The sequence below is a fragment of the Aethalodelphis obliquidens genome, unplaced genomic scaffold, assembly GCF_003676395.1.
Source record: "Aethalodelphis obliquidens isolate GAN/ISIS:26980383/991018 unplaced genomic scaffold, ASM367639v1 scaffold111, whole genome shotgun sequence".
Classification (NCBI taxonomy): domain Eukaryota; kingdom Metazoa; phylum Chordata; class Mammalia; order Artiodactyla; family Delphinidae; genus Aethalodelphis; species Aethalodelphis obliquidens.
This window is the reverse complement of record NW_020838055.1, coordinates 2,254,348-2,282,039: the sequence shown is the minus strand read 5'-3', so window position 1 is coordinate 2,282,039 and position 27,692 is coordinate 2,254,348. Positions and strand designations below refer to the sequence as shown.

At 42.3% G+C, this 27,692-nt stretch overlaps 1 protein-coding gene across 3 annotated transcripts in view; it reads left to right on the top strand.

Moving 5' to 3' along the window:
• Positions 1 to 27,692, top strand: part of SMARCC1 (SWI/SNF related BAF chromatin remodeling complex subunit C1) — a 180,349-nt gene that overhangs the window by 142,562 nt on the left and 10,095 nt on the right. For all 3 annotated transcript variants that reach the window (XM_027097002.1, XM_027097001.1, XM_027097003.1), the window contains exons 25-26: positions 7,443 to 7,577; positions 18,056 to 18,317. In XM_027097002.1, coding sequence (XP_026952803.1) covers positions 7,443 to 7,577; positions 18,056 to 18,317 — 397 coding nt within the window. The remainder of the gene's footprint in view (positions 1 to 7,442; positions 7,578 to 18,055; positions 18,318 to 27,692) is intronic.

Sequence of the window (27,692 nt, the reverse complement as noted above, 5' to 3'; positions counted from 1 at the left end):
ATATCTCATGATTTTGTGAAATTTGAGCACTGAACAGCTGGGTGATTCTGCTCCATGCTTTATCTGTTGAGTCATTTAGTGGTATTCACCTTACAGGTATGTTCATCTGGAAAGGTCCAAGGTAGCTTCCTTAAGTCCTAGTCCTTGGTAGGGGTAGCTGGGTCCAATTTCCTCTCTGTGTAGTCTCTAGGTCTCTCCCTGTAGTCGCTTCAACAGAATGATCATACACTTCTCACATGGAAGCTTGGGACTCCCAGAAAGAACATTGCAAGAGACAAGACATGGAAGTTCCCAAGCTGGGACCCAGAAAATATCACCACTGTTTTCTGTAGGGCAAGGCAGTTAGAGAGGAGGGGTCGTAGTCCCTCTCTCTCCAGTGGAAGAAAGGCCGATGAGTTTATGGCCGTCTTTAACCTACCACAAGTCCCTTCTAAGAATTCTGCAGGAAAGTAGCCACTAAAATATCAATTGTTAATTGTTAATAATAGACATTGGGTGATAACTAAAATCCTTCGGATTTAGAATTTTAAATTTTAGTTCGAGCTTTGCCGTTTACTAATCTCTTGGGCAGCTAACATAACTTTTCTGAACCTACATCTTTTTTTTTTAAATCAGAAGTCCCTTCTGATCTGCCTTTCTGACCAGATTATCGATGAGAATCAGTCAAATTTATGTATAAAAAAGCATTCTGGGGAATTCCCTGGCGGTCCAATGGTTAGGACTCTGCACTTCCACTGCAGGGGGCCCGGGTTCGATCCCTGTTCAGGGAACTAAGATCCTGCTACGAGCCATATGGCACTGGTGTGGCTCCCCAAAAAAAGCATTCTGTAAGATGGAAAGTGCCATACTTTGATTATTCAGTATTTGAGTGCCCATCATGTGCCAAACACTGTACTACAATACTAGGTTTATTTTGATGCCTAAAATAGATACGAATAGTCCCTGCCTCTTAGGAGCTTAAAATCAGTCATTAACCTTGAACTTCACAGTCATTTGAGTGGAGACATTAGACTAGACATTTTAGTGTGAAGGATAAGAAAAAAACTAAAGAATAAAATGTTGGAAATGTAACCTTGAGGAGTGACTCTATTAGGTGAAATCTAATTAGGGATTATATACTATCCAAAATTTCTTGGAATGAAACTCTTTTCCTCTCTCACACATAGACACAACACATAAATTTATTCTACTTTTGCACAGTGATTTTCACACAGGTCTTGTTTATAAATGGATTACTGTCTGATAGATACTTATAAGCCCTAACAACGAATGTTTCATGTGTGTTATCACACAATGATTTTAGAATTTATTGAACTTTTTCATCTCATTGATGTAGAAACAGATCCATAGAAATGAATGATAGGGGCTTCCCTGGTGGCACAGTGGTTAGGAATCCGCTTGCCAACGCTGGGGACACAGGTTCAAGCCCTGGTCCGGGAAGATCCCACATGCCATGGAGCAGCTAAGCCTGTGCACCACAACTACTGAAGCCCGTGCTCATAGAGCCCGTGCTCCACAACAAGACAAGCCACCGCAATGAGAAGCCTGCGCACCGCAATGAAGAGTAGCCCCTGCTTGCCACAGCTAGAGAAAGCCTGCGTGCAGCAATGAAGACCCAATGCAGCCAAAAATAAATAAATAAAATAAATAATTTTTTTTAAGTGAATGATGGGTCTAAAATTATGTAACTAGTGTAACTAGTTATGGACCGAACTAGTACCAAAACCCAGATCTCCAGACTTAGAGTCTTGTGATCCCAACCAACCCAGAAACGTAATCTGATAAAAATTCTTCATTCCAAGGAAAATGTTTTCAAACATTTTACAATTAAAAACCCAACAGCTAGCTTAAAAAAGTGTCCATCTTTTTTTTCTTTGTTTAGCACCTCTGCTATACTAATTATGATTTGAGTTCTAATTTTTAGGGACTCCACCCCAAAAAAAACAGGGAAAGATGGAAACATTTATACAGTACTGTTAGTTCCTCCCTGTCTCTCTGTGTCACCTTTCTTACTGCCCCGCTTTGCTTCTAGGCTCTTATCAGAACTGAATTCAATTCCCAGTGGATTTAACTGCAACCTTTGGCAAGATATTTAACTTCTCTAAGCTTCAGTTTCATTCTATATAAAATGGAGATAACATGTTTCTTGGTAGGTTATTATTAGAAGTAGTGTGAAAATACCTACCAGGGTGTGTAGTATGACATATTTCACCCTATTCCCATAATGCATTCCAACAGTTAACTCTCACTTTTACCATCTTTTTTTCTTCTTAAAGCAGACAGAAGTGGTATTTGGATCCGATCCGTTAGCAGCTTTGGTCCAGTGCTTAGTAACATTTGTCTAATCACTTCAAGCCCCTGTGAAGTCTTTTTAATTCCCTTCAGAATCTACTTCTTAAGCCTTTCTGACTTCTGCTGACTTCTTGGATGGTACATATATATCACCAAATCCATAAATTAGCAGAATTTCTTAGAATCTTTAATAGCAGGAAGCATGCTGTTTCATGAAGGAAATTTCTTGTCTTCTTCCAGATCAGAATCTCTTACCAGTAAAAATATGAATAATCATGGAGGTTAAATCAACAAAAAGAATCTAGTAATGTAGGCGATCTAGAAATGTAGGAGATAGAGAAATGGCACGTTAGTAAGTTCATTAGGGTTCAGTCAGTAAAATTCAGATAGTGAGATTACATAGGAACAGGCCAGTTCTTTCAGAGAAATCTGTTGTATCTCTCCTCTTATAAATAGGGGTTGCAAGATGGAAGAAGTTGAGAAGATGCAGTGATTTGTTTTAAATAATTCTATACAGAAAATCAGGGTTTATATTAATTTTTATTTTTTGGCTGCGTTGGGTCTTTGTTGCTGCACACGGGCTTTCTCTAGTTGCGGCCAGTGAGCTTCTCATTGCAGTGGCTTCACTTGTTGTGGAGCATGGGCTCTAGGCGCGTGGACTTAAGTAGTTGTGGCTTACGGGCTCTAGAGCACAGGCTCAAGTAGTTGTGGCACGTGGGCTTAGTTGCTCTGTGGCATGTGGGATCTTCCCAGACCAGGGATCGAACCCATGTCCTCTGCATTGGCAGGCAGATTCTTATCCACTGTGCCACCAGGGAAGCCCTATATTAATATTTAAATAAATGTTATTAAGGCTTGAAATATGAAAACGCCAAATTTAGTGTGCAACATTAGTTCTTCTGTTTTCACTCAAAACCCAGATGTGATTAACCACGCCGATGAATAGTTCTTAAATTTGAGGTGGGTTAATTTTGATACATATTAAAATTTTTTATTTATTTATTTTTTGCGGTACGCGGGCCTCTCACTGTTGTGGCCTCTCCCGTTGCAGAGCACAGGCTCTGGACGCGCAGGCTCCGCGGCCATGGCTCACGGGCCCAGCCACTCCACGGCATGTGGGATCTTCCCGGACCGGGGCACAAACCCGTGTCCCCTGCATCGGCAGGCGGACTCCCAACCACCACGCCACCAGGGAAGCCCTAAAAAATTTTTTTAAACTAGAATCAGACTGAATAATCCTATAAGTCTTTAGTAATGCAATTGCCATAGAGTTTACAGGTTCAAGTTTTGATTTGTTTTTTTCTTTTCTTGAGTTTTTTACTCAAATTTGTTTCTTTAGATTGAAGGCCATGCTTTGCTGGTTATATTCTCATCCTGCATTCAAAGTGCCCAGGTTTACTTCTAGAGATTTCTAGTGGTTTTTTAACCTTAGTCACAGGTGAATTCTAGGCTTTGGATAAAGGCTGCCGCTTCTCCGTGTCCTCTCTACTCCCCACCTCATCTCCTTATTTCTTGCATCTTTAAAATTGCGAAGCAGTCATAAATATGGGGCTTCCTCGGGCCTTGACCCTGGGGAGTAAAAGTCAAGTGAATAGATAAAATACAGTGCAGTAAGAATCGTCATGGAGGCTGTGGGAGCCATGATGTAAGGGAGCTACCCAGAGGAAGTGATGCCTAAGGCCAAGTCTTAAAAGACATGTTAGAAGCGGTCCAGTGCAGGCAGAGGAGGGTCTTCCAACAAAATGGGCTTTTAGGGTACAGCTCGCAGGTATCAGGCGCCTACCATGTTCCAGGCACTGTTCTAAGTACATCCATCCATGAATTAAATGTATTATAATTCATGGACCAGAATGGCAAGAAACTCTTAGCATAAAAGGAGACAAGGTGAGTACATATAAAGCAAAGAACATTTAAAAACATCTGGGGACTTCCCTGGCAGTACAGTGGTTGGCACTTCACGCTCCCAATGCATGGGGCCCAGGTTTGATCCCTGGTCAGGGAACTAGATCCCACATGCCGCAACTAAAGATCTCACACGCGGCGACAACAAAGCCCCACACAACCAAATGAAGGGAGGGAGGGAGGGAGGAAGGCAGGCAGGCTAAAGCTGGTCCAGTTTAAATTCTCAGCATAATCAAACCACCCTTAATGCATGAGGCAGTAAAATTATCATTTGCCTAGACAGCTACTTATTCAATATCTCTTCTACATCACACCTTATATATCATGTTTTATAGTCTTCAAACCAGGATTTTAACCCCTTTCCCCCCACATGATAGTTATGTAGCCTTAGACAGGCCTTTTTTTTTTTTTCCTTTTCACTTTTTAGATTCATAGAAGTTGCAAAAATATTTTAGAGCAATTTTGTGTGCTGTTCATCAGTTTCCTCTGATTGTAACATCTTATTTTTAATTCAATAATTTTTATTCTAGTATTTTTTTTCCAGTGACCTTGTTCATTACATACACTTTTGTTCTTTTAGTGTTTTTTCTAATGATTACACAATTCATTCTTGAGTTATTGCAATTTAATCCAAATTATTTTTATAACTTCTTCAGTAATGCTAGAACCTAAGTTCAGTTTTCCCTGTCCGGTGCTTCTCAGTTCCTATCTCCATTTCAATTTTTTCTTTTAATGGAAGAGGTTTTTTCCTTCTGTCCAAAGAACTCTCTAGAATTTCTTTTTTTTTTTTTTAATATAAATTTATTTATTTGTTTTTGACTGCGTTGGGTCTTTGTTGCTGCGCGCAGGCTTTCTCTAGTTGTGGCGAGCAGAGGCTACTCGTCATTGTGGTGTGCAGGCTTCTCATTGTGGTGGCTTCTCTTTTAGTGGAGCGCGGGCTCTAGAGCGCAGGCTCAGTAGCTGTGGCACACTGGCTTAGTTGCTCCATGGCATGTGGGATCTTCCTGGACCAGAGCTCGAACCCATGTCCCCTGCATTGGCAGCTGGATTCTTAACCACTGCACCACCTCTTCTAAGAATGTTTTAGTGTTAGCTCTTACATATAGATCTATGATCTACTGAGTTAATTTTTGTGTATTATGTGAGGTAGGGGTCCAAATTTATCATTTTGTTTCTGGATATCCAGTTGTCCCAGCACCGTCTGTTGACCCACCTTCTGCCCTTTTTAAAAATTTATTATGCAACTATTGGAATATATACAGAAGTAGACAAAATAGTGTAATGACTCTGTACCCCTCACCCAGCTTTGGTTATCATTATATTGCCAGTCTTCTTTCATTTGTCCCTATTTGCTTTTGGCCTGTTTGTGCCACCCTGTTAACTTAGGACTTCTTTCTTAGGTTGAGTCTGTGATGTCCGGATCTCATGTCTTTTATCTTTTTCTCAGTTTACACGAAGTTAACTGGAGCACGTCCTTCAAAAGCATGTGTAGGATTTTGAGTCCTTGATTTTGGAAATTTGTCTTTATTCTGCACCTAATTGGTTTAAGTTGTTGTACTTGAAGTTCTAGACTGAAATTTATTAGCCCTCACAATTTGGAAGGCATTTTTACCTTTGTTTTCAAAAACCTAGTTTTTGCTTTTGAGAAGTCTGTGACAGTCTGAATTTTTTTTTGTAACCTGTTTTTTTATATCTCATTAGAAATATAAAATTGCATAACACGATCAGTGATAACAGGCTTAGAATCATGTAATCTTTATTTAAACTTTTGGTGTTATTGATGCAGCTTAATGTAGTTAGGGAGGCAAACATGACCATTAATAGCTGTAGATTCTTTCATAAAATCTTTTGCTTACACTTCTGAATCTTCCTGCAGATGGGTCTCTATAGGTATAAAACTATATTTTTCTTTATCAACTGTAAAAGAGTGAAAAATAAAGCTCTTATTTAAGTGTTCTCTACCAGTTTAGTTCCCAAAAGCCTATATTAAACTCCTTCTGTATGTTCACTCCTTCTAGATTCTATAAGAAACACAGATCAATAAGTCAGCCACTCCGTGTTACTTCTCAAAACCTTGTGTAGAAGCAAGATAAGCACATAAATTCAGTAGATGTAATAGTGCAAAATAGTGTTGGGAGTTTGTTGGTATAAGCTCTTGGATGGTGTCTGGAGAAGGTGGTATTCATCCTTTGCACGTAGTCAGGACGTTGGCCAAATGTGGGATCCTCATCCTCTCTGAGTAATGTGGCATCTTCCTCTGTGTGCTGCTGATTTGACAGGAAGCATGAGTGGGACTCATCAGTCCTGTACAGGGGAGTGAGTGGTACATTCTTCCAGAATAACCTCCTGTCTTATACCCTATCCCCAAACTAGGGGTGGAATATTGTTCACCCCCTCCTCTCTATTCATAGTAGACACTCAGTAGGGGCTTTGCATCTGAGGGTTGATTGCTGAGGGAGAGCACTGCTTGCCTGCTCCTGGACAGTTCATAAGGAGGGAAAAACAGAGTTACAGAGTGAGGGTGGGAGGTAAGTGGGTGGTAGATGGGGAAGTGCCTTCCAGGCCATGGGGTCCTCCTTTGCCTTTCAAGGCCCTGATTCAACCTTTTCTCCTTAGTGGGCTCTTTGAAGAGAGTAGATTAGCATGGAAGAAGTTTCCTTTTAATCCTTAATTTCTGGTATTTATAGATTCATATCTATATATAGATTTATATTTGTAAGTACCAGAAATTCAGGCATGGATAGTTGTTTTATTTTTTGTTTTATTTTTTTTTAATTAATTAATTTATTTGTTTATTTTTGGCTGCGTCGGGTCTTCGTTGCTGTGCATGGGCTTTCTCTAGTTGCGGTGAGCGGGGGCTACTCTTCGTTGCGGTATGCGGGCTTCTCATTGCGGGGCTCGTCTTTGTTGCAGAGCACGGGCTCTGGGTGCAAGGGCTTCTGTAGTTGTGGCATGCGGGCTCAGTAGTTATGGCACATGGGCTTAGTTGCTCCATAGCACGTGGGATCTTCCCGGACTAGGGATCGAACCCTTGTCCCTGCATTGGCAGGTGGATTCTTAAACGCTGTGCCACCAGGGAAGTCCCTGTTATTTTAAGTTGAAATAAATAGTAGAAACATGCAAAGGGGGCATCCAGGGCGCCATTCTTAATTCCATAATTCCCACTTATAATAGTAATTTCAGCATTTTCTTACTGTTTATTAAGCAAACATTTACCTAAATACTTTGAATGATTTTTTTGCCCTTAGCACTTGGCTGCCGTGGAAGAGAGAAAGATCAAGTCTCTGGTAGCTCTCCTGGTTGAGACACAAATGAAGAAACTGGAGATCAAACTTAGACATTTTGAGGAACTGGAAACCATCATGGACAGAGAGAAAGAAGCTGTAAGTAAGGGGAATTTTATAGTGGCTTTTTCACAATTAAACTCTGACCACCTTTCATGAAATACGAGAAATAGAAATAGAGAAAATACAGTAACGTAATTTGTTGGTCTCCGTGGCTATCGTCTAACCTTTTTTCTAACCTTTTGCCCTTTCAAAAGGATTATCAGCCAGTGATGATAAATAAAAGGAACTCTGAAAATAATTATCTAAACCTCAGCTTCTTATACCTCTTGGCTTTCCAGATACATGATGGTATCAAATTCTCCCTTCTATAATAGTCGGATCTTAGACTTACTTTATTACCTATTTGTTACCTTCCCTCTCCTGTATAGGGAAGGGCAGGTGGAACCAGGCCTAGCAGAGTACTGGTAAGCAGCATTTTCTCTGGCATACACTTGATATAAGGACGTGGCCCAAACAGGACAAAAAGAATTATGAAAAAGGCCAAGAATGAGGAAGGAAGCCACAAAAAGTAAGAAATACACAATCAGGGGAACATTTGGTTATTTCAGGGGATTTTTTGGAGAGACAGAGATGAAGTTCTCTGGAGAAATTTTTTGGGTTTGTTTGTTTGTTTTGAGAAGTTTGTTTTTTAATGAGTTGACCAGGAAAGGAATTAATGCCTTTCTAAACAGTGGGCTAAATTTGAGGATTTAGTTAGGACTTTTTCTGATTTTCTGATTGTTTTGACTTTTTTATCAGCATACCAGATACTGGTATCTCTAAATGGGAGAACCTTAAGTTTAACCATTCCAGAAGAGTTTTAATTTTAAGGATCCATTTGCATTTGTTAAACTCTTTCTTAGTGGTTAATCCAAGCAAGTCCTCTGGCAGATTCTTCATGATGAGTAGCTTAGTAACTATCACAATAGCCCGTTTTCATTTTGTCCTAAGACCTGTTCTTCCACTTACATTCTGGCCCCATGAGGAAGAGGCTGCTTCAGTAACTATCCTACCCACACCCTATGCTACCTCATCCCCACTTCCCTAATCCTGTAAGTATCTCTCACATCACCAGCCCTCTCCTGTCCCAGGAGCAACAGGCCACCCCAGTCTCATCTCCATTGCTCTCTGTGCACCAGTCATGTCATAGCACGCCACATGCAGGCTTCCCTCATGGCCGTGTGTGTTCTCTGCCACCTGAGTGCATCCTGCTCTTCCACCAGCAAGGCCTTTTTTTCCTACTCTTTGCCAACCTCCTGCATCCCTCAGCCCTGAACCTGTGAGTGACATGCCCTCCCCATTTGCTTTTGTAGCAGCCTAACAGAGCACTTACTATATTGTAAATGCTAGTTCATGCGTCCACCTCCCATACCAGAGTGTATTCTCTTTGAGGGCAAAGTTTGTTAAGTGTCTTTGTTCACACACAGCTGGCACATCATAGGCCCTTGTTTACGTGTCTGTTGAATGGATGTATGCCAGCATCAGTGTCAGAAGCTGGGAAAGTGGAAAGGAAAGTTTACGCTAGGGGACCTTACTTTAGTTTAACAGGGAAGACAGTCAAGAAGACAAATGACAGTATCGTGTGTTCAGTATCGTGTGTTCAGTTCTTAAGTTCTTCCACATACATGGAAGATGCGGAGAAGGAGAGGGTATTAGAGAAAACTTCCTAGAGGTGAGCTGGAGCTTTGAAGAGTGAGTGTTTGTGTTTATCTTACCCTAATAAGCTGCCCTTTTGTCATTTGATAGCATTTTTTGGGGTACTCGGGATAACAGGGGCTACATAATGGATTATTGGCACATGCAGAATTCAAGTGATCATTGCGTAGTTCCCACTGTCAACCAGACGCCTTGCTGTCATTCACGAAGCAGAACTGATGTTGTTAGCCTGGAAGATTGGGCACTTAATGCAACTATGTCTAGATTGTCAAGGGGCTCTTTTCTCAGCTCTAAATTGCTTTATCTTCGGAGGGTGAACTTGTGGATTCCTCACTCTTTTAAAACCCCCTAGTGGAACTGTCCCCTGGAATAGCAGAGTACTCAGGCCCTTCCCAGTTCTCTCCACTGATTCTCAGACATCCTTGTGCTCTGGATTTCTCATAGTTATTTATCTCAAATTAATCTGAGTCCACTGGGTTTTTCTTACTTGAATCTATTTTTTTATCTTAAATTCTAATTGAGCACATAAAACATTTTACAGAATGGTCTCTGAATAAAACAGCACAACCAAAAATGTGGGAAAACATTCTACTGAATCTTTTTCACCACCCAAGGTTGATATTCTCAAGTCCTTTGGTGGTCGGCCTGTTTTTTCTTAATCAGCATTTGGGGCAGTAAAATTCATTATATAAGACAGTCCCTAGCCCTAGCCACTGAATGTCAGTACCATACCTGTATTAGTTATTGCTATGTAAAAAATTAACCCAAAGTAGTGACTGAAAACAGTATCTCACACATTTCCTGAGGATTAGGAATCTGAGAGCAGCTTTCCTGAGTGGATCAGGCTCAGGGTCTCTGGTTAGGATGCAGTCTTCATAAGGTTCAGCTGGGGCTGGAGGATACCCCTCGAAGCTTATTCATGTGGCTGTTGGCAGGAGTCTTCAGTTCCTTGCCACGTGGGCCTTTCCATAGTACTCCTCATGAAGTGGCTTCCCCCAGAGCAAGTGACTGAAAAGAGCAAGAACGTGAAAGAGCACCCAAAGTGGAAGCCACAGTATCTCTTATAACCTAAACTTGGCAGGCACATTCCTGCACTCCTGCTATAGTCTCTCAGCCCAACCTTGATTCCGGGTTTGGGTGGGGCTGTGGGCTGGCAGGGCTCAGTGGAGAAGGCCTAAATGTTAGGAAGCGGGATCACTGGGGGCAACCTTGGAGGCTCACTATCACAAGAACCAAAAAATCTTACAAACTTTAAAATGGCTTCCATTCATTTCATGCACAGTAAGACATAATCTATTTTTCTCCTTCCCAGCACTAGTTATCCTGTCCTTCCCTGTGAGCGAGCAAAGCCGTGGCTATTTTCCTACTGATGATTTCCTCTCCTCACAGGACTGTTGTGGGGATTAAATGAGAGAACTATGGCATGTGCCTGGCACACTGCCTAGAACACAGAGTAAGTGTTCAGTAAATATTTCTATGCCTCCCTTTATGCAAACCAATAATCAACAATTATACATTAAATTCTTAATATTTATAAGTCTTTGTTGGCTTTATGAACATTTAGAATCCAGCAGTGATGCTGGGTGGGAACATGAGGCCATTTCTTTGTTAACCATTCTCGTAGATGAAGAGTCTAGAGCTTAAACAAGGTACACTTCATGTATCTCAGATCACACAGTTCATAAATAACAGAGCTGGGTCTCAAACCTGTGTTTGTTCACCTCTGCGTTTTTATCTAGTACTTCAAAATTTATAAAGAAATGAGCCATTCTTACCGCATTTTAACCTAGAGACTCTGAGATATGCAGGGTTTTGATACCCTTTGTTATATGACTCATGAAAGTTGAAATTGTGGAAAGGGGTCAGGTCAGCCAGGAGCGGCGCGTTCTAACCCACTGCCTAGTGCTCTGCCTACCACACTCCTCAGTTCACTGTAGGTGAGGTCCTGCTCATCTTCACCTAGGAACCAGTAGCTTCAGGACATGCTTTTTTGAATTAAACATTTGGTTTTGTTTATATAGCAACAGATTTCAAGAATCTTTTCATATACTTTCAGAATCAGATATGAAGTTTCTTTCTCTCTCTAATGACGTAAAATCAGATGTTCTCTTGAGTCTTAATTATTTAGAAATTAAGAATAAGGATATAACAATTTAATATCTTTTATAGATATTATGTATACAGCTATAATTAGAGCTCAGTAGCTTTTGTTACAGTCCTCTCATAAAGTACTAATATTGGAGGATGTCAGTTATGGAGTATACAGAGTCTGTCCAGGAATTGACATGATAAAGACTTTTTCTTTTAATTTATTTATTTTTATTTATTTATTTTTGGCTGCCTTGGGTCTTTGTTGCTGTGCTCAGGCATTCTCTAGTTGCGGTGAGCGGGGGCTGCTCTTTGTTGTGGTGCGCGGGCTTCTCATTGGGGTGGCTTCTCTTGTTGTGGAGCACGGGCTCTAGGCGTGCGGGCTTCAGTAGTTGTAGCACGTGGGTTCAGTAGTTGTGGCTTGCGGGCTCTAGAGTGCAGGCTCAGTAATTGTGGCACACAGACTTAGTTGCTCCGCGGCATGTGGGATCTTCCCGGACCAGGGCTCAAACCCATGTTCCCTGCGTTGGCAGGCAGATTCTTAAGCACTGTGCCACCAGGGAAGCCCGACGAAGACTACTGACCCCAGTTGAGGTGAGGATGCTGAGCTGGCCCTGGGTTCGAAACTGAGAGGGTCTGCCCAAGTGTGCAGCCTTCCATGCCAAGCAGATAGCAGACATCACTCAAGAGAACAGGTGTCAGACATGGGCTGTGTTGGGGACTGAAGAGAACTGGAGGGCCTGGGTCCTACCTAAAGCATTCTTATTTGGATTAAAGGGGGAAAAAAAAATACTTTGAGACCAGTGAGAATCTCTGTGTTGATCTCATTTATAGCTTCTGTACTTAATGCTCTCGTTTGACTAGGTATAGAAATTGTATACCTTTGAAAAGAGAGACATTGTAGGAAACTCAAAGCTGTGAGAAACCTGGACCCTGTCCTTAAGGAGGTGAGAGGGTAGATGAGAAACTGACACAAAGATACCATGAGGTAGTGAGGCTATGGAAAGTCAGAGGAGAGGAGGCCGTGATTGGCTCAGATTATCAAGGAAAGCTTCCTGGTAGAGGAAGGACTGATGTGAGTTGTAGAAAAGGTCCAAATCCAAAACTGTGAAGAGAAGGGTATGATTGCTGAGGAGACTGAAGAGTCAGCTTGCCCAGAGCTGATGGCTTTCACATCATAGATGATGGATTAAGTTCATTTTTTCATTTGGCAAATGTTTATTGAGCACCTACTTTGTTCTAGGTGTATTAAGTACTGGAGATAACACTGGTGAATAGAACCCAACAAAACTCTTTGCCTTGGTAGAACTTAAATAATTAATGAAGGATGTTAGATGTTATGTGCTTTGTATGTATATGCATGCATATATACTGTGTATGTATACATACCTGTATGTTTCAGGCTGTGTAAGTGAGATTGGGCGGGGCAAGGGAAAGATTTCAGTTCTAAGTGGTGTCATCGGTGTAAGCCCTGTTGAGAAACTGACAGTTGGGCGAATGTCTCTAAGCCCTAGAAACAGCCAGCATTAGAGAGAGACTCTGAGGCAAGAGCGTGACTGACATGTTTGGGAACTAAGGAGTAGGTGGGGTGGGCTGGGACATGAGTGAGTAGGGAGAGGTAAGATGGTGAAGGCAGAGATGATGGTGCCCTAATCACAGAAGTCCCTGTAAACCATCCAGAGGCCTTTCATTTTACTGTGATTAAAATGTGGAATAATTGCAGGGCCTATTTTATTTATTCCATAAAAATGTGGAATACATGCAGAAAACTGGCATCATCTTCCTTACAGTTAAGTGGCGATCAGTCTCTCCACTGTCTAGAGAATATAAAGTGACAAGTTTAGAAAAGGGGAGACTGGTGAGGAGGCTGTTGGGAAGTCCACGTGAGGTGGTGATGGGCCGTGGAAGTGAGGAGAAACGGTCAAGTTCTGGATGGATTTAAAGTTATTACTAATGGGACGTCCTCACACACAGGGTGTAGGGTTAGAAAAGTTTGTGGTACTCTGTGATAAATTAAGGAAAAAAGAACAAAAAGTTAATTTTATACTGCCCCAGGAGAATTGTATTTAACTTTGTTTTCTGCATATTTGTAGTAATTCATCTCTGTACTGCCTGTCATATAATTGAAACTGTTATTAGACATGCACCGTGACATTATGGATAGTTTTATTTGAGATTAAGAAAGCTGTACTTAGGACTGAGCAGGTTTACTTCTGATTCAAAAAAAGACGTAGGGCCTCAGGCAGCAAGCACTTTACAAGGACAGAATGACAGTCACAACAGTGGTGCTGTGTCCCCCTTTGGATTTCTGCCTCCAGTGGAGCAGAAAGATGCAGTTGTGTTGTTTTGTTTTGCCAGAGGTGTAAGAAGGAATGAGTATGTCTGGTTTTTCTCTTAAGTGGATGTCCGGTTACTGATACCAAACCTTTCAAAGGAAGGTGTGTTTACTTCAGTTCTGAGGCCGAGTAGTCAGAGGCTTCAAGTCTTGGCTGGTATTTCGACCCTTAGCAGTGTAGATGGATTTTTGAGGCCCCCACCTTCTTTTACTCTTTCCCACCCCGCCTCCCTGTTCTATGCAAATGAAGTTGGGAGAAGAGCTCTGTGTGAACTTCAGCTGCACTTGCAGCTGTGTGTGTGTTTGGGGTCTTGGTGTAGAAAAGTGCTCTGTTATGTTCCGGTTCCACTTGGATTCGGCTGCTTTATACATACACAGTGTAGGAATGAAGGGGGAGAGGAAGGCAGGGTTTGAATGCAGTGGGGGTGGGGATGTCTTCAGATCAGGGCCACAGGCATCTTTGTATGAAACTGGGTTCCCTAGAGCCAGATCAGAGTCTTGAAAGAAAGTGGACAGATTCATTAGCGCCCTATTTACGTGAGTAATTTACACTATCTGGTTTAGCTGTTGGGGCTTTATCTATAGTCCTTGGAAATAGAAAAGGGAGAGAAGAAAATCGAGTTATCTGAAGCATATAACTTGGGTAATTTTAGTATTTTGTTTTGTAATTACAAAAATAGGTGTGATGAAAATTTTTCAAATAATAAAGAAATGGATAAATTAAAAAGTGTCTTCTACCCTCAGTTTCATTCCTAGGAATAATCACTGTTAATAGTTTAGTGTCTTCAGAACATTTTCAGTGTATATGTAATGTTTATACATGGGCACAAAGGTGTTTTTTTTTAAAAAATATAATAGACATAAATATTGTTGCAACTTGCTTTTTTTTTACTCAGTGCATCTCAGACATAAATGTACATCAAAAATAGTACTTTAATGACTAGCCTTATACAAATATACATACAGTTTTCTAGGACAGATTTCCAGATGTGGAATCACTGGGTCATTGGTTATGTGAATTTAAAATTTGCTCAGTACTGTCAAACTCTCCTCAAAGATTCCCACATTTCATTGCCACAGAAGTGAATGCAGTCTTCAGTTGGATTCAGTAACAGTAAGATATCTATAACAAGAGAGGTATTTCTTCTGGATGGTGGGGCCAATATGTGTCCATAAGCTCTGTTGCATGTGCCCTAGAACAGAGGTGGCCCTCTGGAGCCAACTGGTAGCCTGCTGTCTGGACGTTGCTCTCACTTCAGAGGGCCTATTCATTCCACATTGGATCTAAAGCTTAAACTGGGTTCTTTTCAGGGATGTGTGTGTTTAATCACGTCCTTTTTAATTCTTCTAATTACCTTCTATGTTTTGAAATGACAGATGAAGCTCAGGAAAAAATCGTATAATTGATGTTAATTCATTTGTAAACTAGGAAGATTGGGCAAATTTTTCTTTCCAAGATTAATACTTCGATACTAAGGTCAGTTCCCAAAGAAAGGCTGGTTCAGTTAAAAAAAAAAAAAAACACTGAGATAGGTAAGGCAGAGACTAAAATTTCCCTTCAGAGACACAAAGTCTTCCTCCAGTAACAGTTCAGGTTTTTATAAAGCAGATCTTGACCTATATTCTGGAGTTCTTATGTAACTGCTGGACTTCAGCTGACCTGTCCAGACCAATAGTGGCTGAACAAAAACATAGGTTGAGGTCCTTTTCTGACAACCTCTTAAGTCTAACCTCAGCAAAGTGCTAAATTTCCTGGAAAGAATGGTTAGAAGAAAGCAAAACCTTTCTGACCATAGCACTTATGGTCAGAATCTTTAAATTCTGTTTTTTCAGAATCTTTAAATTCTGTTTTTTCAGTCTGCCTTTTACTTACATTATCTCACTGATTAGTCATCTTGCAGAGCTGGACTTCCAGAGGATTCTCTTGCTGTTTACACCTTGCAACTCCCTTCTGATTACGAAAAGAAGGATATGTCAAACTGAGCCAGGGTTTAGCCTCTTCGGGTCACCCTTAGAAAATGAAGAGCCCGCACCAGCCTGTTAGACCATGGTAACACCATGTTTCCTCCCTCCTGTGATAACCCTCAACCACTCACAAAATCGTTCGTTTCAGATCTTCTCCCAAGGGAGACTCTGCAAGCCAGCGAACCAACACCGGGGATATAAGCGTTACCATCTGTTCTTTCCTTTTCTTCTCCTCATCTGGCCATGCCGCTTGTCTTCATGCTGTGTCCACGGCCTGTCTTCCAGCACCCCATCTGTCTATGGACATTCCCTGCTTGCTACTCCTGATAGCCAGTGAGGCTTCTCACTAGGTTCCACGGGGACTTCTCCCCAAGCTGCTCTCTGCTAAGAGCCCAGATTCATAAGCTAATTCTCATGGGTATTCCACTTAGATTTTGCTAATGATAGTATGTAGTATTTATCTATAAAACTGACTATTCCTGAAAGCTAAAATGTTACATTTCCTTAACTTATCAAATGCCTTGGAGTAGTGCTCTCCAACAGAAATACATGAGCCATATATGTAATTAAAAATTTTCTAGTAGCCACGTTAAAAAAAAAATTATAATTTTTGTTTTGTTTTGTTTTGTTTTTGGCTGCATTGGGTCTTCGTTGCTGTGCGCGGGCTTTCTCTAGTTGTATCGAGCGGGGGCTACTCTTCGCTGCGCTGCACAGGCTTCTCATTGAAGTGGCTTTTCTTGTTGCAGAGCACGGGCTCTAGGTGTGGGGGCTTCAGTAGTTGTGTCACTCGGGCTCAGTAGCGGTGGTTCGCGAGCTCCAGAGCGCAGGCTCAGTAGTTGTGGTGCACGGGCCTAGTTGCTCTGCGGCATATGGGATCTTCCCAGACCAGGGCTCGAACCTGTAACTCCTGCATTGGCAGGTGGTTTCTCAACCACTGCACCACCAAGGAAGTCCCTATAATGATGTTTTATTTAATCCAGTATATGTATATAATGGTATTTTAACATGTAATCAATATGAAAATTTTATTTTTTTCATTCTGAGTCTTCAAAATTCAGTGACTATTTTACATTTATAGTACATCTCATTTCAGATTAGCCACATCTCAAGTGCCCAAGAGCTGTTGTGGCTGCTGTAGAAATGCCTCCCAGTGAATAAAATCTTGCTGTCAAAATGGTGAGATAGAACATTATAGAAAAGCAGTAGTGCTATTAACCCTCCGTATGATCTTTATACTACTAGAAATCTGGATTTTTATTTCCATTCCTGTTAAAGGTGATTTTCTCTGTCAACCCTGGGTTAAGTTAGTTTTCATAGCTTTTAAGGTGGGCTCCGTTTTCTGCACTAGTGTCAGGCATATGGCTTCTGAATTTCCTAACTTCTCTGTATTTTAATTTGGGTCCCAGAAAGATTATCTTTTTTTTAAAATAAATTTATTTGTTTTTATTTATTTATTTTTTGGCTCTGTTGGGTCTTCGTTGCTGCACACAGGCTTTCTCTAGTTGCAGCACACGGACTTCTCATTGCAGTGGCTTCTCTTGTTGTGGAGCACGGGCTCTAGGCACGCGGACTTCAGTAGTTGTGGCACTTGGGCTCAGTAGTTGTGGCTCGCGGGCTCTAGAGTGCAGGCTCAGTAGATGTGGCACACGGGCTCAGTAGTTGTGGCTCGCAGGCTCTAGAGCACAGGCTCAGTAGTTGTGGCACACAGGCTTAGCTGCTCCGTGGCATGTGGGATCTTCCCAGGCCAGGGATAGAACCCGTGTCTCCTTCATCGGCAGGCGTTTTCTTAACCACTGCGCCACCAGGGAAGCCCCCAGAAAGATTATCTTGAGTATTGAAATGCTTATATTCTTCAAACCACGATTCATGTAAATTTTTATTTAAGCTTCTAAAATATGCTGTGAAAGTGTCACCCAGTATAATTTTGGGTACTTGGAAGCTAAGATTTACAATGGTACTGCCAAAGTTCCATATAGAAAATGTGTATCTTTGCAGCTAAGGCCACGTCCACTCATCCAGAGGATTTAACTGGTGTCACATTCTAAAATAGTAACCAAAAGGATCACATGCAGAAGAGAGCACCTGGAAATGTTGGTTTGACTTGAAATACTAGTATCTAAGGAACTATTAAGAGGACAGGAGAGGCTTGTTTCACCTGGGGAAGAGTAAGGCAGTCATGGAAACAGTTTTTTAAATATCTGAAGGCCCGCCAAACAGAGGGAATTACAAGTGTCCTGAGTATAATAGCCCCCCACTGGGTGAAGGTTCCAAGGAAAGGCAGGCCTTATGCTTAACATAGAGAAGAACTTGACTTCATTCTACTCAGGAAATAATGCCTTTTCTCTCACTGTGGTTGTTTCAGGAGAGGAGGTGACTATGTAACTGTGATGAGCTATGTGGAACTTAGGCATCATGTAGATATCCTGTGTTGGCATCCAATCGTGAAAGACTCTCCGGATTTCATTTCTCTTCCCCTTCCTTTTCTTAATAGTTAGAACAACAGAGGCAGCAGTTGCTTACTGAACGCCAGAACTTCCACATGGAACAGCTGAAATATGCTGAGTTGCGAGCCCGACAGCAAATGGAACAGCAGCAGCATGGGCAGAACCCTCAACAGGCACACCAGCACTCAGGGGGACCTGGCCTGGCACCACTGGGAGCAGCAGGGCACCCTGGCATGATGCCTCATCAGCAGCCCCCTCCCTACCCTCTGATGCACCACCAGATGCCGCCGCCTCATCCACCTCAGCCAGGTGAGAGGAATGCTCTGCTCACCACTCAGTCTGGGGTCATCCCTGTGGCACAGAGCATCAGAGGGGGCAAACCACACTGTTGGTGATTTCTGACTAAAACTGTTCAGAATGTCCATTGTCATCTAGGATATTACACACAAGTGAATCTGCTTTTATAGCCATCACCACATAATGCCTGCCATGTTCTCTTTCCAGGGTCCTCTTGGCATTATGCCTTTTTCTTGGGTGGGTCGACAATATATCCCAGAGATCCTTAAAAATTCATCCTTGGATTGTCTACATTTTTTTTTTTAATTTATAGACATTCTCGAAGATAGACACACACAAAAAGAATAGCACAATGAACTCTTATGATAACGATCATCACCTTTCTGGCATTCTTAACTTTTTGTTATAGAAATCTTCTACTATAGACAGTAGTAGAGAGAATAGCATAATAATCCCCCAAATACCTATTGCACAGCTTCAGAATTATCAACATTTTATCTCTTCCTCCTCGCTTTGGTGTGGGAGACTTCAAAACGTATCTCTAACCAATGGAAATCTTATTCTTTAACATAACCTACTATATTACACCCAACAAAAGTAACCATAATTCCTAATAACATTAATTAAATGTCTTTGAATGCTTCATTTGTTTGAATTCGCTAATAGTTCTCTTAAATCTATTTTAACGTTTTAACAATTCACCCTCCCTTTTTTTCTTCTTTTTTAAAATGCCATTCATGTGTTTGGCTGTACCCGATCATGCACTCAAAGTGCATGGTGTCATTTCACATATCCTTCCCCCTCCTTTCCTCCCTCCCACACGTCTCCCATAAATAAACCACAGGATGGTGCTGGATATTTTAGTAGGTTCAAGTTCACTTTGGCGGTGCAGGCATTTTTCCTGTAATGTTGGTTCTTTCTTGGTGGCGTTCAGATTGGTCAGTGGTTCTGGTGTTCCAGAGTTCCCCATTAGACTCACTTAAGATTTTACCTGCCATTGAGAGTTGCTTCCTAGATCATTTATTTTACCAAGTGTTACAAAATGGTAAGATTTCTAAATTTATTATTCTGTCTGCATTTATTTATTTATGCATTTATTTATGTAAATGTGCGTTTATTATTTATTTATGTAAATAAATGTATTTATTATATATTTATAAATATATTTACATTTATTAGCAGTGATTCTTTTATTTAAAAAGCTTTTCTTCACCAATCATTTAGTTACCCTGAAAATCAATCCTTACAGGAAAGGCTGGATAAATGCTTCATCCTTTCCCTTTATGTATCAGGGATAAATAAATTCCCTTTATTTATTTCCCTTTATTTATTTATTATTTAATAATGAGTTCAACCCCTCTGCCAAGTCACCCACACACACACACAGTCTCCAAAGGTTACCAATAAGGGTTTTTTTTCTGTTGTGTGTGTATGTGTTTAGTATTGTGAATTTATTTATTTTTTTTTATTTATTTTTTTTTTTTTGCGGTACGCGGTCCTCTCACTGTTGTGGCCTCTCCCATTGTGGAGCACAGGCTCCGGACGCGCAGGCTCAGCGGCCATGGCTCACGGGCCCAGCCGCTCCGCGGCATGTGGGATCTTCCCAGACCGGGGCACAAACCCGTGTCCCCTGCATCAGCAGGCGGACTCTCAACCACTGCGCCACCAGGGAAGCCCTGAATTTATATTTTTATGTGTTTCAATCTATTATGGATCTTACCCATTTTCATGCTCAAATTGTCCCATCTTTTAGCTCACGGGTTCCCCTTCAGGTTGGCAACTATTCACCACATTTTAACAACCTTGAAAGTCAAGCTCACGATTCTTTCAAACTTAACTACTGACATCATTAAACCTAAAATATACCTTTAATTTCAGCATTCCCCCCACCCCCCGCAATATTCCTTCCCTTCCTAGAGGGTAATATGTATGGCTGTGTGCTGTGTATTGTATTGCTTTAGTAACAGTCTTCGTGTAAGATTTTTTTTTTTTTCCCCCCCCGCCGGTACGCGGGCCTCTCACTGTTGTGGCCTCTCCCGTTGCGGAGCACAGGCTCCAGACGCACAGGCTCAGCGGCCATGGCTCACAGGCCCAGCTGCTCCGCGGTGTGTGGGATCTTCCCGGACCGAGGCACGAACGTGTGTCCCCCTGCATCGGCAGGCGGACTCTCAACCACTGTGCCACCAGGGAAGCCCCCTGTAAGATTTTGATAGGTACTTTATAACCATGTGTCAAGTGCTTGCCAGAGCCAAAATTTGTGCTTTCTGGGGAGGTATGCATGTTCTCTGGCCAGGCGTGTAGAGGTGAGCTGAAATAAAAATAGAAAGACCCGGGCTTCCCTGGTGGCGCAGTGGTTGAGAGTCCGCCTGCCGATGCAGGGGAGGTGGGTTCGTGCCCCGGTCCAGGAGGATCCCACATGTCGCGGAGTGGCTGGGCCCGTGAGCCATGGCTGCTGAGCCTGCGCGTCCGGAGCCTGTGCTCCGCAGCGGGAGAGGCCACAGCAGTGAGAGGCCCACACAAAAAATAAATAAATAAATAAAAATTTAAAAAAATAAAAAATAGAAAGACCCTTGGAGCCCTGAGAAGATTCCCGACATGACTAATGTCAGTTGCCCTGACTTCCTCAAATGACAGAATTTCTAAATCTCATGGAAATAACCAGGCATGTTTGCCTGAGGAAGCCATGACGGAAAAAACTATGATCTGACAACTTGTGTTACCAACATGAATTTTTAATTTACAACCCCAAACATGTTTAGATATTAGTTCTTATTGCCTTGACCCAAAAATGGTGCTAGGTTCACTTTGGGAATCATTCATTTTCATACGCATGCATGCACACACACACACACTCACACACACTATTAAATTGCAGTTGTGGAATTTGCTACCATCGTCCCACTTGCCACTTGATCTAAATGACATTTGTGGAGATAGTTTTAAAGTCTGCCAGGCTCATGACACAGGATACTTTATTTCTCAGTTTTCCTGTCTGTCTGCTTGAGTGGATTTTAAAACCTCCTTGTGAGATCTAATTTTCTTCCAAGTTAAAAGCTATGAATGCATAACAGAGTGATGATCACAAAGTGATTTTTCAGAAACAGTTATTTTAAATTTTTAATTCCTAAAACTCTTGGGATAAATGTTTAGGAGGGGGTTCGCTGTGGCTCCTTGGTATTTGGTTCTTAATGGTGCTAAAGCATCATCATCCACAGTAACTGTTCACAGAGAACTTCTCAGGAGCTCCACCATCTGCATTTAGAAAAGATACCCTTCTCCCTTTTTTTTCTAAATTACATCCTGGTGAGAACAGATGTTTGTATGCCAGGCCCTTCACCCCCAGTATTTTTGCTTACTTCTCATTGTCCTGCCTTTACAGTTGAAGAGCTGGTGCATGCCAAGGCCATGTCACCTTGCTGCATGGTGGAGCCAGGATTCATACTGGGCTCCTTCTATTCCAAAATGATGTCACAATGCCACCTTCCATGATGGAGAACCAGGAGGGTTTAGAGCAGACTCAGATACATCTCTTCTTTTAGGGAGACAGTGGTAAAAAACTAGGGTTCATAAAATAGCCTTTAGAATAAAAATAGGTTATGTTTCTCTTTTTACTTTCTCACAGAAATAGGCTTTTCTTAAGTGAATTTTAAAGAAAATGATCATTGTGTGTATGATGAGAGTGTTTTTTAAAATCTATTTTAAAAAACTATTCTTCCTTCCTCCCTCCCTCCCTCCCTTCCTCCTTCCCTCCCTCCCTTTTTTTTTTGGCCACGCCATGCTGTGTGTGGGATTTTAGTCCCCCCAACCAGGGATCGAACCCGCGCCCCTGCAGTGGAAGCGTGGAGTCTTAATCACTGGACCTCCAGAGAAGTCCCTCTTTTCTTAAACATTTTTTATTGAAATGTAGTGTACATATGGAAAAATACACAAGCCATAAATATTTTGCTTGATGATTTTTAACAAAGAGAATATACCTGTGTAACCGGTACCCAGAAGCCCCCTCATACCCATCTCAGTCTCCTCCCTGCCCTTGGGTAACAACTGTCCCGAGGTCTAATATCATAGACTAGTTGGGCTGGGTTTTTTGGGGGGTTTCTGGCGGGGGGCTGCATTGGGTCTTCGTTGCTGCGTGTGGGCTTTCTCTAGTTGCGGCAAGTGGGAACTACTCTTCATTGCAGTGCGCGGGCTTCTCATTGCAATGGCTTCCCTTGTTGCAGAGCACACGCTCTAGGTGCATGGGCTTCAGTAGTCGTGGCTTGTGGGCTCAGTAGTTGCGGCGCGCGGGCTGTAGGGCGTGAGGGCTTCAGTAGTTGTGGCACGCAGGGTCTAGAGTGCAGGCTCAGTAGTTGTGGTGCACGGGCTTAGTTGCTCCTCAGCATGTGGGATCTTCCTGGACCAGGGATCGAACCCGTGTCCCCTGCATTGGCAGGCAGATTCTTAACCACTGCACCACCAGGGAAGTCCCTGGGCTGGTTTTGAATGTTATCTGGATGGAATCACGTACTGATTTTTGTTTGTTTGCCTTCTTTCACTCTTGCTGTACGTGTCTTTCGCTCTTGCTGTTCTTTCTTCTTGTTGTACGTGTCTACTGTGGGGCTCTACCATGATTTATTAATCCATTCTCCTGTTGATGGACATTTGATTCATTTCCATTTTAGTTATTACGAATAGTAACTCCTGCTGTGAACATGCATGTGCACATGTCTTTTGGAGACATAGGTATACATTTCTGTTATGTGCGCCCCTAAGTGGTGGAATTTGTTATGTCCCTAGAGTGGGTCTTAGGATATCCATGTATTCACATTAGTTGATGCTGCCAAAATTTTGCCAAAATGATAATGCCAGTTTACGTTCTCTCTAGCAGTGTATGAGAATTCCAGCAGCTCAAGGTAATCATTTTTCATAGTTGCCCCTTTTGTGAGATTGTTTTGGAGTTTGAATGTAAAAATCAGGTGTGTTGGAAAGTAAAATGAAGAAAAATAAATTGAACCCAATAATTAAAAGCTTTCTTAATATTGACAGTTCAGAAAAGGCTGACTGTATTGTAACAGCTGAGTCTCATACACCATATTCTAGAAATTGACTAAAGAGGCCTTATATATCAAAGCAAGTGAGGGAGTCTGTAGTGTTTTAGGTGGAGAAGAGCTTTAGTCTCTTATTTGCCACAGGTGTAAGTTAATAAATGGGAGCATGGTCCTTCCAACTAATATTTCCTAGGTTCTAGAAAAGTTAGCGGGCCACAACGTTTATGTTAGGAGCTGAGGGTAATTATCCAGGTCAGTTTGCTAGGTTTTGGTGTTTGGTCGGAATTTATGGTGTGTGAAGGAAGGAGAAAAATCAGCCTCTGAAAGCCAGCAAGGTTGAGGAAGTGGTGAGAAGAAAGTCAAGACAAATATATTACTGAGTGGTGAATTTGTCCAGCTCTCTGACTTCTTAGAATTTAAATAATTTTGTAGATAAATCACATGTAATCTTTCTCCACTTAACTGGCCATCAGTTAGTGGTAGAGCCCATTAAAATATGGCTCATTGTTGTGAATCTGCCAGACTGTCAAACACGTATGGTCCCAGGCACCAGCAGGGCTAGTATAAACTGACACCTGTACATATTCCATTTAGTTTGTACCTCTGCAGTCCTCCCCTCCACCCCTTTAATTCATTCAAAAGCTTAGAATTTTTGTATAGAGAGTACCATCTGTATGCTGCTGTCTCTCCTCCTTGGCTTTTATTATTTGGTCCTACTCCTAACTCACCTGGGAGCTCCAGCTTTTTGTAGGTTTTGTTCTTATCTGTGATAAAGTGTCCCAAGTTGATTTGTTTCCACCAAACAGATAGTCAAAGGAAGAATCTGTAGTATAAAGTTGGCAAATGGAAACTGGAGGTGGCCATAGCCATCCTTATACCACCCTTAGGTTTTGTTGCTCTTCATAAAATACACAGCACTACATGTCGTCTTTTCATTTAAATTGAAAAACAGTGATTTCATGAAGTGGTTCCTAAATTAAAGGCTTACTGGTTCTTCCTGTAAGACCGCCATTCTAAATGGCACAAGGTGAATAGTCATGACAGCCATCAGTTCTTGAGCACATGCATGGTATCCCTTGCCCACACCCTGGACCATTGTATTCATGACAGCACATGGGGAACCAAGGAGAGTGGCCTGGGTAGTGGCTGCTGTGTCCTGAGATGTTCTTGATTGTGAGCAAGGAGGACACTTCTGACTGCAGGGGGTACCCTCCAGGGGCCTTGGCACCTACAGTCATCTCTCAGTATCCACCAGGGATTGGTTCCAGGAGCCCCAATGGGGGATGCATGAGTATCCATGGATTCTCAAGTCTCTTATATAAAATGGCACTGTACAGTGAATTCAGTCATCCCTCTATATCCATGGATGCAGATCCCATGGATACGGAGGAACAGAGGGCCAGGTGTATTTACAGGAAGATTACCTAAAAATCTAGTATGTAAGTGCAGTGTAAGCTCTGCCCTCCCCTTGGGCTTTTGAACCTAGTTGCAGGGCAGGAATAAAGAGGTAGATAAAGAGAATGGACTTGATGACGTGGGGTGGAAGGGCGAAGCTGGGGCGAAGTGAGAGTAGCATCGACATATATACACTACCGAATGTACAATAGTTGTCTGGTGGGAAGCAATAGTGTAGCACAGTGAGATCAGCTTGGTGCTTTGCGATGACCTAGAGCGGTGGTTGAGGGAGGCTCAAGAGGGAGGGGGTATGGGGACACGTGTATGCATATGGCTGATTCGCTTTGTTGTACAACAGAAACTAACACAGTATTGTGAAGCAATTATACTCCAATAAAGTTCTGTTAAAAATAAATAGTAAATGAGGCACTCTTGAGTATTAGTGCCTCATGGATCTGGAGTGAGCCACCTGCATTGGGGAAGCCTTTGTTATGTGTCTCTGTGTGTGAAAAGCAGAGAGAAAAGAACATGTTGGTTTAAATATCTTTATGGTTTCCTCATTAATAACATAAGAATTTTTAGAAGTGCCTAAGAAAAATCAGAGTAGGAATTGATCTGGTTTGATGAGAACTCAGGGATGTTAGACGTTTTAATAATAAAACTAGAATATTTTGCATCAGTTAGTAAAATATTGGTTGTTCAAGGAAATTTCAAGGAAGGCATTAGGCACTTGACTTTTAAGCCCCCAAGTTAGACCCACTTACAGAACCCTCCCCGTGGGAAATACTACTTAGGAAAGGATTACAACTACTCATCACTTCCCAGCCTCCCCTCTCCACCCAACTCGGAGCCCCACACTGAAGAGGGAAAAGGACTAGCTCGTCACATCAGCCAAGTCTTTATTATCTGCGGTGCCTTTGGTCCTGCTTGCATGATGTGATAACAAGGCTGCTGTGCCACTTTCCAGAGTAGCAGGTTATCCTTACAGAGAGAACAGTGAGGGCACAGTCTTCAACAAAGAGCGTCTGTGCCCCCCGGAAGCTGCTGCGGGAGGAGCAATCTCCGAGGAGCCTGGGCTTCCCCCTCGCTTGGCCCCGATTGTTATTTCTGTTCTCTGGGATACTCAGCCAGAGAGTGTGTCATGGATGGTTAGAAACAGCAATGAAGTATGCTTAAGCTTGGAAATTCATAGGTTCCCTCTCCTAGTTTTGTGTTCCTTACCCACCTGCCTCTCCCATCCCAAAGAATAAAAATAAAATCCTTAATATTCTTTTAGGCATGGTGGCCGTTAACGCTTTAGTATAAGATCTAATAAACCTGAGAGTGTGAGGGATTTTTCCACTAGGCAAAGCCTAATTTTAGCAAACCTTTCCATTTTTCAGGCTTCAGATGCCTGCTGTTTTAAAAAAAAAAAAAAAAAGCTTGTATGTAGGTCAGACTCCCACCAGTATATGCTTTGATACTGCTGTTCTGAAGCCACATCTCTCTTATCTCTCACCTTCCTCTCTACTGGAAAAGGAAACACCTGAATTTTTTTTTAATGGAAACTACATATACACACCCTTTATTTTGTTTGGTAAGGCCTGCTCCGCTTCATTTTAGGTATCTGTAGGTCAGACTTCTTCATGTTTATTAAGAGTTAATGGAAATGCCTTCAGACATTGTCATCCATTTAAAAGTGGTGAGGGGCTTCCCTGGTGGTACAGTGGTTAAGAATCTGCCTGCCAATGCAGGGGACATGAGTTCAAGCCCTGGTCCAGGAAGATCCCACATGCCGCGGAGCAACTAAGCACGTGCGCCACAACTACTGAGCCCACGTGCCACAACTGTTGAAGCCCGCGCGCCTAGAGCCCGTGCTCCTCAACAAGAGAAGCCACCCCAATGAGAAGCCCGCGCACCGCAATGAAGAGTAGCCCCCGCTTGCCGCAACTAGAGGAAGCTTGCGTGCAGCAACAAAGACCCAACACAGCCAAAAATTAAAAAAAAAGTGGTGAGACCTATATCAGAAACCAGAAAACCCAAGGACATTTAGATTTCAAAAGGACAGGGGTTGGGTTTCCCTGGTGGCGCAGTGGTTAAGAATCCACCTGCCAGTGCAGGGGACACGGGTTCAAGCCCTGGTCCAGGAAGATCCCACATGCCGTGGAGCAACTGAGCCCATGCACCACAACTGCTGAGCCTGCGCTCTAGAGCCCGCGAGCCACAACTACTGAGCCCGTGCACAGCAACAAGAGAAACCACCACAATGAGAAGCCCAAGCACCAAACAAAGAGTAGCCCCCGCTCGCCACAACTAGAGGAAGCCCATGCACAGCAACGAAGACCCAACACAGTCAAAAACAAAATAAATAAATTTATTTTTTAAAAAAAGAGAAATCGGCTTTCCCACGGAAAGAAATACCCTTTTAAGGCAGGGTGGTGTAAAGGAAAGGAGAATGAGCCTCAGGGTCAGACAGCTCAGTCTCTTGTTCCTTGTGACTTTCAAACAAATTCCATAGCCTCTCTAAGATTTTGTTTCCTTATCCTGAAACTGGGCCCTTACTTCAGCCTTCCTAACAACCTGAAGGATTCCATGAGACAACTGTCTTTGCCTGGGAAGTGACAGGCCCCAACTCAGAGCAACATTCTGTCCCCTCCTTGTCCTCTAAATCCACTGCCATAGGCACACCAGCACCTTTGGATGGCACAGGGGCATTGCCTCACTCTTGGTGCTTCTTGCTTTCCTGAGAAATGTTTGTCTGTGCAAGGTCCCACAGTGGAAGTAAATGGTTTTTCTTCTAGTTCTTCCTTTTTGCTGCCACCTTTCCCAAGGAGCCATTGTCCTCTCATACCTTAAATACCCATACCCCAGTGGCTTTATGGCTGTGTTTGTGACAGGAGGATAGAAGAACTTTGTTTTACAGAAAGCTTCAGGATTTACAGCAAGAGAAAGGAAAGGTTTTTTCCAGCTGTTAGGCAAATAGCCTTGG